The following is a 12,468-nucleotide window of genomic DNA, read 5'->3' on the forward strand; positions in this document are numbered from 1 at the left end:
ATCTTGAAAAAAAAGAAGTTCAGACTTGTGGAGTTTTCAACCTCATTTTCCCTCTCTTCACCTCCATTCTTTCTTTTCTTCGGCTCCTTTCTTCAATTCTAAGCTTTTCTTCTTCTTTTTTTTCTTAAATCTTCATTTGTCCCGGAATTTTAAGTAGAGAGAAAATAGTAATGGTATCTTAATAACTCCAAATTTGAATATTTTGAATTTTGATAGTCGGAAAGTACGCAGTCAAGGACCACTGATCAGGAGTGAAAATTTATATTTATTGATATATTTCACGAACTCCTTTTGATACCTTAATTATGATGGTCTTATAATAATAGTTATTTCTTAAAATATTTTTTATTTAAAAATATTTTGCAATAATATTTTTTTTTATTTTTTAAAAATTATTTTTATCATTAAAACATCAAAATAAACAAGAAGAGTTGAAGAACTAGTGTGCAGGACACATTTTAAGACACGTATTCATATGAGAAAAGTCTACATGATGATACCAACCACATTCTATTTTTTATTTAAAAATATTTTGTAATAATATTTTTTTATTTTTTTAAAATTATTTTTATCATCAAAACATCAAAATAATTTTAAAATAAATAAATAATTTAAAATAAATAAATAATAATAATTTTTAAAAAAGTCTATAACCACATATGTATTTAGGTTAGCATTTTACAGGCCCCCCCCGGTTAGCATTTTACAGGCCCCCCTAATAATTTTAAAAAAAGTCTACAACCACATATGTATTTAGGTTAGCATTTTACAGGCCCCCCCCGGTTAGCATTTTACAGGCCCCCCCACCACCCACGTTAATGAAGGCCACCCCACGTTCTATTGACACAATGTATGTATTTGGGTGAACATTAATTTTTTATATTTTAAAATTATTTTGATGCATTAATATTAAAAATAATTTTTAAAAATAAAAAAAAATTATTTTGATGTATTTCTAAGTAAAAAAATACTTTGAAAAACAACCACTACCACACTATCAAACATGTTTTTATTAAATTTATTTTAATATTAATTATATACTTTAAATCAAAATAAATAAATCAAAGCAACAAACATATATTTTCAACCACCAAACTAACTTTTGATTATTTTTTTTCCTTTTCTTTTTATCAATAAAATAAATAGCTAGGAAGGCAGGCACGCAGCCGCCCCTCCCCTATATAAAGACCATAAATGACACCATGAATCAAATCACAGATTCACATAAGCTAGTATCAAGTGATCAACTATGAGCCACTTAACCAAATTTCTCACCTCCTCGCTCCTCTTTAGCCTTCTCTTCATCTCTACTAATGCAGCCACCTTTGAAATCCGAAACAATTGCCCTTACACTGTGTGGGCCGCAGCCTCACCTGGCGGTGGGCGCCGTCTAGACCGTGGCCAAACTTGGAATCTTAATGTGCCTGCTGGCACGTCCATGGCTCGTATTTGGGGCAGGACAAATTGTAACTTTGATGGTAGTGGTCAGGGTCGTTGCCAAACTGGGGATTGCACCGGTGGCCTAGAGTGCAAGGGCTGGGGTGTCCCTCCCAACACTCTAGCTGAATATGCTCTAAATCAGTTTGGTAACTTGGATTTTTATGATATATCCCTTGTTGATGGATTTAATATCCCTATTGAATTTAGTCCAACATCAAGCGGTGGCTCAGGGAAGTGTCAAGCACTTCTCTGCACAGCAGATATTAATGGGCAATGTCCTAATGAATTGAGGGCAACTGGTGGGTGTAATAACCCATGCACTGTGTTCAAAACTAACGAATATTGCTGCACTAATGGGCAGGGGAGCTGTGGCCCTACCAAATTTTCAAGGTTTTTCAAGGATAGGTGCCCTACTTCTTATAGCTATCCCCAGGATGACCCTTCAAGCACATTTACATGCCCTGGCGGGACCAACTATAGGGTTGTCTTTTGCCCTTAGGGGTCACCTCATTTCCCCTTAGAGATGGTTGAAGAACAGCGTGCAGAGTAAGTAAGAAACTAAGAACATAGCTGACGACTTGATTTATAATAAATATTATGTGCTGCCTCGAAAATCTGGTGAAATGAGGTCCGTGTATTATGTATTGCTGTGCGTATCTTTTCTTTTTCTCCTACTAAAAGAACAAAAAACGAGTCTGTGTGTTTTGTTCTTGCCTGTTTCCATGCTGGGATGTACTAAAAATTCGAGTGAAATAAAGAAATGTTTAATCACATGGCTATAAGTTTACTTTAATTTGATGACCGAGTAGCCTCATATTTTTCAGTGACCAAATTCGTTCCCATTGACAAGTAATCACACAAACCAAGGTTTTCTTTACAGTTGGTTCCCGTATTAATTAATTATTATTATTATTTTAATTTCCTCGCTGGCTCTAATTAATAAGATCACCATCTTATTTACCCTTGCATGCACTATTTTCCCATGTTGTCACATCAGTTCAAGTTTTCTCCAACAAAATTGTAAGGCAGATGCAATGGATGTGTAGTGAAGGAATGGATAAGGCAAATAATATTCCACGCGCAATTCCTCCATTTCAATCGGTATCAATCTATACAGGTGTCCCGCGCTTTACTGCGCTGAATTTTTTGTAATGTAAGAACGTGATGTACAAGTGCTGTAAATATATTTAAAAAAATCCATCACTTAATATTAAAAAAAAACTGGAAAAAAAAATGATTTTCTACCCCTAAAAATTCAAAATACTAGCTAGGCAAGGCAAGGCAAGGCTTCTTTACCGAACTTTGAAACACCATAAAGTTTCAGAGCATTACCTCTCTCTGTCCCGTGCAACTGTGCAAGTATGATGGCTTTCGGTAAAGCGAAACTCTGCATCTGCTCGTCGATTAATTGTAGATAACGCTTGTTACTCGTTATGTTTTAAAAGTATTTTTAGAAAGTAAATTTTTTCATTTTTTATTTTATTTTAAATTAATATTTATTTAATATTTTTAAATTATTTTAATATACTAATATAAAAAATAATTTTTAAAAAAGAACTACAATCAATCACGTAACAAAACGCGCTAAAAGTTGAAAGCAGCTCGCGTGGCCTTTCTCCGAACCTCATAATACCACAGCACTTTCCACGAAATGCTTTTGTAATTAGCCTCGTAAATTAATCCTTTGTTTATATGGATGACATTCGCACTTGAAAAATCGACGCCCAGCCCAGCTTGCTCCATATCCTGCTGACTTCGATGGAAAGAAAAGTCAAGCACGGAGATTCAAGCTCTTCAGACGACAAACAATGGAGGAATCCATTTCACTCAAAAGCAAGACTGGCAATTAGAATGTGACTGCCATTTTCTCTTGCTCTTATCCATACTCTTGCCTCCCATCTCCAACATTTTAACAAACACTTCAACACAAACAACAACCTTATTATTAAAAAACTTAAAATCTCATAACATTTTAATTTAAGTTTAATGTAAAAGCACGTGAAAAAGCAATGCATCACACATAAATATATCCTCATCAACACCTTCACTTCGATACATACATTAAGTTCTTTTATGTCCAAATAAGCAAAGTTTAAATCAAGTATGATATGATTGAGCCAACTTTATCAACGTCTATTAAAACATCATCATGTTTTTTTTATAGTTTTATTATCACAGTCATCATCAATCCCATTAAAATTTATCAAATATATAATTAAAACATAATCAATGTATAATTACTATATGTTACATAACACTTTATTTAAAACAAATTAATAAATAAAGCATCAATCATTCATTATCATCAAAGAAATTATCTTTAATAGTTATCATTGATAGATTACATCGAAAGATATCTACTTATTCAGTTGTTAAGGTTAATGGATCATCTTCTACAATCTAATTTTCAATGTCACAAAATACCTTAAAATTAATTAAATCATAATTTCATCTTTTTCAATAATTTCTACATAGTCAAAGTGAAGATAAACATAATACAAGTATCGATGCTACAACTTAATAAGATGAAATAATATTTAAATAATTAAATAATATAAAATATTTTTGTTTTAATCTCAAATTAGACGTAAATAAGGTGATTAAGTTATTAATACTCCAATTTATTTCTCTTCTTAGAGTGAATATGTTAAAAAATACTTCAATTCCTCTCATAACATAAAGAACTATAAATTTAACTTAAAACTCTTAAAAGATGATTCTCTTAAAAAATGAAAAAAATTAAACTAGAAAAATAATACATCTTTATATTATTTTCTTATTAAACTAGAATCTCTTTAGATTTTTTTTATTTTGCTTGATTCTCCTATTATTTTTTTTTCCTTTTTTTTTCATGATCTCCCATTATATATTTTTTGGTCATTAATTAATCACTTTAGTTCCTTTTTCTTTCTTTCCTCTCATTTCACTCACTAAATTCTTTTACTTTCTCTTTTTATTATTTACAAAAATAAACAAAAATACAAAAAAGATGAAAACTAATTGAACTTCATTGCAAGCATATTCTTGAAAAAAATTTATATTTTGAAAATGTATTTAGAAATTAGAAGTCAAAAACAAGTTATGACACAAACAAGAAATTATATTTTATTTGCGTAGTATGAAAATAATGATGTATTTATACTTTATTTAGTATAATGAAATTACCATTTTCTTACTAAAAAAACACTTTCCTTTCTGAAAAAAAAACCTTATATTTATTTTAATTGAGATATTAAATCTATGGAGGATAATTGTGAAACAATTACAAATTTCAAGGGTAGGGAAAGTTATGGCATTATTTTAAAACTCCCAAAGAATTATACTGCTATGAAGAAAAAACATATGAAACAGGATAGCTGTGAAACAATTATAAATTTCAAGAGGGTGTTGAAAAAGTTAAGGCTTTATTTTAAAATTCTCAAGGAATTCTTTTATTTGCCCTGTTTTTTTGTGATTGATGTCATATTGTGCTTGATAGAAGTGCAAAACCAAAGAAAGCATTTCAACATGGTTGGCATGGCATAGTTTGCAAGTTTTAACAAGAATTCTTTGGCCCTGGCGTTGCTGGTATGACAAGTGACAACTATCTGCTATATCTTGATTTACTTTCCAATATGGTCTCTCTCTCACATATACACACAAATACACAAAGATATTGCATCTCTCTCTCTCTCTCTGCATTTCCATTATATTTATGTTTGAAGTAGAGAACATTCCTAATCCTAAGCTATCTAGCTTGTTTTGCAGTGAGGCGTACTTTTGTTCCTATAAAATTTACGAGGTTTTGATTTGGTTGGATGAAGACACATAAATATATCTTGTTGACATTCCTAGGGGTTAGACATTTTAAAGCAAGCGAAGAATTTCCAGAACAACATTTAGCGTGACGTGACATGCCATGATGAAAATGGATGACAGAAAATCTAGTACTTTTGCATGAAAAGGAAATACGTGTTCCAAGCACATAGATATTTTCCTTGCTGGAATAGAATTTGGATTCATTCACAAGCATCGAAGTATCGGTGGCTGCAACGAAGAAAATGAAAGAGCTCGATAGGATATAATCCCCACGCTAATAAATAAGGTTGCATTTGATTTTTGGAAACAGTTCCCATTTTAATATTCCTTTAATTGTCAGGAAACAGTTTTTAGACTCGCGTGTTTTCTCAAACAAATTTGGCTGGTGAGAAATTAAAAATTCTTTAATTTAATTCAATCCATGTTAAAGCTTATCACAATTTAGAAAAAGAGGGAAAAACTTCACTTATATGTATATAAACACACATCCTATCTCTACTTGAAATAACAAGCCACCCAAGCTGGTGATGGCTTGGGAATGGATAGAAATGGTGCATTGGAGCCACAGACAGGTTAGATCCTCGATCCGAGTCTTATGCCAGATAGTCTTGGCTTTCATTCCTTCCCAATCGTTAGACTTTTAGGTCTCGTTTGAGGTGTGTGACATTAGGGGGCTGTAGAGCCTAGTTGATCTTATGAAGTGAGTAAAATTCGATATCCTTATCAGTCAGAATTTGAGACTCTTGATGTGGTGCCAAGAACATTTCCTATCATAAAAAGGAAGCAGGAAAGGTGCTACAGAGACCTCCTATGACCAAAAAATGTAAGACGTTTGTGTATGTGTACCTATGAGGGTGCGACCAGTTTTACATATTTGAACATTCTATTAACTCAAAGTATCTGGAAATAGTAAGCAAAGCAATAAAGTTGCGATAATCTCCAATTCAGAAATACTGCCTTAAAAGACTCTACGTACCTTATCTTGCATTAACAATTTTGATCCTCGTAACATCACCAACAAAAATAGATAGCATGTACTCGAGCAACAGCTCCAGGAAAATAGTCACCATAACAGGGTTACATCACACGCATACATTTTTTACCCACAGATCTACGTATTTATTCATGATTTGATAATAAAATCACACTTATTCACTGATTATCATCCTCCCAGCTTCCCAGATGCGAATGGTTTTAGCTTCCAACCTCTTAACAGGGAGCTTTAAAGCTACTGCAGGTTCCCACTGAGCTATCTCTTTGGAGCAATTTGGCAATATAGCATAAATACATGTAAGGTTACAATTGCCATGTCAACTTGATTGAAGAGAAGGACTTCTGTCTGGCTTCATAGAAACCCAAAATGTAACAAAGTGAGATAAGCAAGCAAATTAAATCATTGGATGAAAGATGTTAAAAGGTTTGAAATGTACTTTCTACACTTCCAATGCCTGTAAGCCCAGTTCGGATTTATATACAGCTAATTTGCAGACTGCAAAACAGAGAAGGGCAAGATAGTAGATAAATTTAGGTCATTAGAGGAATACCATAAAGGAGAGAACGCCAAGAAGAAAAATATAAAGTTAGTAAGACTTCATTCAAGAATGAAGAGTGTAGAAGAGAGAGGTCCAAGAGAAAATCAGTACAGACGCTAAAGAAGACATGGTAAATATTATACTCAAGAGTTATTAGACAAAAAGATTTATAATTCTTTATGAGGACATTTCATCAGACATCAATTGCCGCATGAACGGAGCTGGTAAGAGAAAACATGATGGATATTCTTCTAAATGAATAAAAAGAGAGAAAGGCCAAGCAGGAAATCAGTACGTACGGTAAAGAACACATGATAAATGTTGTTCTCAGGTGGCCATACAAGAAAAACAAATACATTATTCTTTGTGTAAATATAAATGAATGGGATTGGTAAGAGAAAACATGATGCATATGCTTCAAAATTAGTTATATTTAAAGATGCGTCATATCTTATCTAAAACTATCACCAATAAACAAAACTAGAAAAAACATCATTCACAATTTTGAAAGCAAAATGACGAATCATCCAAGCACTAACTGATGACCCAGTAACTCAAACCAAAAGATTTCAAATTGGTGCCATCAAACCTAAAGATTTCAAACTGGTGCCATCAAACCTGTGAATCTTTCTGTTTTTCCACATATTTTCGCCCATTCAGATTTAAAATTCAAAGCATTGAATGTAAAAAAGCAAATCATACTAGAAGAGGGGGTGTAGAAGGTAACCACAATTAAGTTCTTCCAGTAATCAACTCGGGACTAGAGCAAGGTGACCAAAAAAATAGTTCTTTCAAAAGAAAATGAAGACACTGAACCAATATTTAGTTAAATCCACACTTGAAATAAAGCAAAGTCATGCTATAATATGACAATCTAGTCCCTCTTTTTTTTCCAGTAGAACAACAACCTATTCCTGAAAAATGGTAACAACAACCGAGTCCTGAAATAATAAAACTTATTCCAATAGTTTAACATCATCCCAACTCTAGCTTATGTTGCCAATTTTGTTGTGCTCTTACTGTTAAACGGTGTGTCCTTTAGAGTTCATGCAATCATGTCAACTCTTCTCTTTCCATATAAATGCATCAAAGGGCTTTTAGACTAGCAGTAGTGAGGCATGCATTAAGAAGTAATATCATAACACCAGCAATGTTTAGAACTCCACACAGAAATGAAAAATGCATGGATAAGAAAAAATAGATAAATCAACCTATTGGTTTATAAAACCATTTGGAGATAAAAGGTCAAATATTTTGCTTTTGATAGCATTGAAAGGAGTAAAGTCAGAAAGAATTCGTCTAAAGTGATGTTGATCCATGAAATTGAAACACTGCTAGATAATGCCATTTTACATTTTACATTGATGAAATCCCAATATCAATTAGTTTAAAAAGAGCAGAAATCATGATCACTTCAGATTCTGATATGGTAAAAACAGACATTCAAACTCCTATATTTGAATATTGTGTTGCAGTTCAAAACTAAGGAACTCAGGTAAACATATTCTAATTGAAAATCATATGCATATTAATTAAAGCAGAAAACAACAAATTGATTTCCTCGTACCAATCTCATTAAACTGATCATTAATAAACATTTATAGACTTGATAAAATACAAGGTCATTTACAAATATATCAACTATCAAACAAACTACGCCCTAAAACAACAACAAACGCCTAATATACAAAAAAATAAATAAGATACTGCCAACTTTCAAAAAGTAATGTGCAGTCTTACAATTAATCCAGAAATGCCAAACTAGCCCCCTTTTTAAATCAAGATCCCATTACAGAACTTTGCCAAACCTCAACAGACTGCTGATCCTTCCACGTCATGAACATTCTGTCTCCTCCAAAAGCCAAATTAGTTACCCTTGACCCTGCCATATCCTTCACTCTACCCATCAAATTCTTCCTAAACACCCTTTCCGGCAATCCCTCTTCTCTCTTCTTTGACGAATCCATCACCACCTCAGACCAAAGCTCAATATCACCACCTCTACTACAGAACACTTGATTCCCATGAGCCTCAATCTTACACCCAACCCCCTCTTTCCTCACATTCCCCACCTTCCTCTCATCACCTAAACAAACCCACGAATCATTACCCTCACTCCCTAGCTTCCTCAAATCTGCATAAAATACCTCCCCAGAATTCACCCCAACTTTAAATAGTGATGACAAATTATCTGAAACAGTAATATCTGAAAAGCAATCAACCTTTTCCTTGAACTCCCAAACCACACATCCACTCCTTATATCCCAAAACTTCACATTCCCTAACACACCCGACGGTCCACTATGAGACCCCGATGCCATTACCACATTATAACTCTCTACCCACTTCAATTTCGTGGCCGGTATAGCAGAATCCAAATCAGCACCAAATATTTCATAATGACCAATCTCAGTAACTGGCGATAAAGTCCTTAAATCATAAACCAATATTGAATTCGAGTTCCGCCTACTTGATTCGAAACTCGTAAACAGCAAATCATTAGATGACCCAATTGCTTGTACTGTTGACCCTGATTTAGTCACATTTTCCCAATTCAATGTCTCTAAAACTAATCCCTTTTTCTCTAGATCAAGAATTTGCAACCCCGAGAAATCAGTGGCCCCAACAGCAACCAAGTTTGGGGAAATCGCTAACATGGAATCAATTGCAGTGAATTGGGTTAAAGCTGTTGACTTGTTCTGCAATGACCAATCAAAAGATGTGATCTTGCTACCATGAGACACATGCAAGGAACCATGCGGTGTAGCGGTAATCGCTGACGCCGTGTCCCGGCTGTTCAAGGGTAAAATTACGGTTTTTTGGAGGTTAAAAGGATCAAATTGAGACGGGTTCGAGAGAGAATTGATCAATAAAGACTCAATCTTGTAAAACTTTGACTCTTCAATCAAGTCTTTGAGATCGTAAGACTTGGCCTTTGAGGGGAGATTTCTGGTTCTCAAGAGGGATAAGAGAATAGAGAATAAATCAGGGTCTCGGTCGATGAAATGGGGAACGAGTTGATTCAGCTCGGAGAGTTGGGACAGGAGGGATTTCGGACCTGCTTGAGCTAGGGTTTGATCTGTTGTTTGAAAAATTCGCCCACCAACGTTAATTGTGACTATGTTTGATTGTGTTTTTGGGTTAATCTTGAGTTTGTGGAGACTAAGGTTGTTGCTTTGAGAGGACATAACAGTTGTGGTTGTGAAGGTAGCCATTGCTCTTGTATTTTGTAATCTCTTCTATGCCTTTAAGAAGAAACTTCGAACCCCAAAATTGAGGAGGTGATGGTGGGCTTGTGGTGGTTGTGGAGGTGGCGCCAGAGATGGATTGTAAGGAGCAGGGTAGGGAGTTGTGAGGGTGATTGTGCTAATTATATAAGGGCAAGCAAGGTTTTGTTTTGGGTCTGGTCAAACATGAGTGGCAAGCAAGGTTATTCTCCAGAAACTTTTCTTTCTTTCAACGATGCTTCTTATTATTAGTTTAAGGGTTTTAATTTGGTTGAAAAGTAACCGGTGTCTGGTGGCCAAGTTAGACCACCCTTTATTTGACATGTCTCTTCAAAGTATATGTTTATAAGAATATGTTTATTTTTGTGTTTTTAAAAATTATTTTTTTTAATATTTTTAGATTATTTTGATGCAATATATTAAAAAAAAATTTTAAATAAAAAAATATTATTTTAATATATTTCCAAATAAAAAATATTTTAAAAAGCAATCACAATCACATAGGGTCTAAAAAACTCTTTCCAGTAACTAATATAACCCAAGATACCACTTTTTATCCTCTCCTATATTACTCTAAATAAATTAAGTAAAATTTTATATTTTTTAATTTTATTTATATTTTTTAATTTTATTTTATAGCAATTTAATCCTAAAGAAATAAATTGATTTTAATTTCTTATAAAAAGATAGGATTAAAAAAAAAGACCGAAATGAAAAAGTTATCAAACATGAGTAACATAATATAAGTCTCGCAAAATATATATTTTGGTCATTAAACTTTAAAAATCATGTAAATTTTTGTACCTTAATATTTTTTCAATTCAATTTTGGTGCAAAAATTTATTTTTGTTATTTTTTTAGTCCATAGTTGAGTGAAGAGAGAAAAATGTCATCGGATTCTGGCAATAGAGATAAAAAAAAAAATCATTGATACCGATTTAGAACACCAAAATAAACGATATTTGTGTTAAATAGTTTCATTTGATGAGGGAAGTTCATATTATGTGTTTTTTTACCTTTAAAGTTCATTAAAAAAAAAGATCTAAATTTGGGTTGATTTTGGTTTTTTTTTTTTTGTGGTTTTTTGGGTTTTTTAGGTCATGGATAGGTTTATCACGATTTCTATGGCGTTTTATAGGTGCTTTGAGGAAAAAACAGGTTGAAAACTGGTTTTTTGGTAAAAACAACTTAAATCTTGATTTCTTGGCTACCATAACAACTGAAATCTGAACAAATTAGACGACACGTTATTTTATTATTTTTTTTTCAAAAAGATTTGGGGCAGAGTTGTTCACTCCAGTTTCAAATAAAAAAAATTAAGGGTCCAATCACCCCGCCTTGACAAAATGGGTTAAGTGGGCTAGCCTGACTTGCTAAGTCCAGCAACATCTGACCTTTGCTTTTTTTTTCTTTTTAAATTTTAAAAATTAATGATTTTTTTATGATTTTTTCTCTATTTTTTATTTATATTTAAATTATAACTCCTTCTCTCTTTTATTTTATTTGGAGAGTTTCTTTTAAATGACGATTAATTTTTTTTTAGTTATGCATTTAAATTTGAAGAGTTTTTCTGATTTATTTATATTTTTTTATCTTTTGTATAGATAAAATTTATTGTTTTAAAAAAATTATTTTCAGATAATATTTATATCAAGTGCATCCTTGCACAATATTTTTTCTTTTATTTTATTTGATCAATTTAATTTGTTTCTCTATTTATATTATTATTTAATTAAATAAAAAAATATTTTAATAAAAAAATTAGCAAACACAGTCAGATGAATTTCCTGTCTTTCAAGATTAAATATTTTGATCTATATCTATCTCTTAATTTTTCAAGTTTTATTAATATTTATTTATTCTCACACATAAGTTTTTAATTTATTTAATTACATATATTTATAAAAAAATCTATTTAAACTTAAATTTTTTAAATTAAAAAAATATATTAATAAAATTGCATACACAATTTTTATATAGCAAATAAAAATATCTAAAGTGTGACAGAGCACGAGTCACGTAAGCAGCGTGATGCTATAATTTGTAGGTACTACATTCCGGGTCCCATCTTATGCCACTAGCGAATTAACAACATCAAAAAGTATCTTTTCAATTAAATAATTGCCCTCTATTATATAAATGATTTCTTTCATGTCGTCCAATGCAATTATTTAAAAAAAAAAAAAAACAATTGTCGTCCGGTTAAAAGAAAAGAGTATCGACCGATAGAGTTTTCCTCGAGATAGTACCGAAAAGTATTTAAATCAATTGAGATGTAAGAAAACTAACTCGACAATAGTTTTAACGTTAAAAAAAATAAAACTATTCTCTCAAGACGTATAACTTCGGCTCATGATCATCGCGCGACACAGGAGGAATGCTTTACATGTGATTTTTAAACTTATTGCACATGTTCATATATATATATATATATATATATATATATATATATATATATATATATATAGTAA

At 32.1% G+C, this 12,468-nt stretch overlaps 2 protein-coding genes across 3 annotated transcripts; one reads left to right on the top strand and one right to left on the bottom strand.

Moving 5' to 3' along the window:
* Positions 1-1,198: 1,198 nt before the first annotated feature.
* Positions 1,199-2,211, top strand: LOC133696835 (osmotin-like protein OSM34). Its single transcript, XM_062119119.1, has one exon. It carries the CDS (start codon positions 1,250-1,252, stop codon positions 1,937-1,939), a length of 690 nt encoding a protein of 229 aa, XP_061975103.1. The 5' UTR covers positions 1,199-1,249; the 3' UTR covers positions 1,940-2,211.
* A 3,970-nt stretch (positions 2,212-6,181) lies between these two features.
* Positions 6,182-10,221, bottom strand: LOC133694111 (BTB/POZ domain-containing protein At5g41330-like). Of its 2 annotated transcripts, none has more exons than XM_062115566.1 (3): positions 8,511-10,221; positions 6,669-6,727; positions 6,182-6,577 (listed from the first exon to the last, which is right to left on the bottom strand). In XM_062115566.1, exon 1 carries the CDS (start codon positions 9,983-9,985, stop codon positions 8,549-8,551), a length of 1,437 nt encoding a protein of 478 aa, XP_061971550.1. In that variant the 5' UTR covers positions 9,986-10,221; the 3' UTR covers positions 6,182-6,577; positions 6,669-6,727; positions 8,511-8,548. The 2 variants fall into 2 exon arrangements, with proteins under 2 accessions (XP_061971550.1, XP_061971542.1); XM_062115558.1 differs by having other exon boundaries at positions 6,182-6,581.
* Between the last annotated feature and the right edge of the window lie 2,247 nt (positions 10,222-12,468).

The sequence above is a fragment of the Populus nigra genome, chromosome 1 (assembly GCF_951802175.1).
Source record: "Populus nigra chromosome 1, ddPopNigr1.1, whole genome shotgun sequence".
Taxonomy (NCBI): domain Eukaryota; kingdom Viridiplantae; phylum Streptophyta; class Magnoliopsida; order Malpighiales; family Salicaceae; genus Populus; species Populus nigra.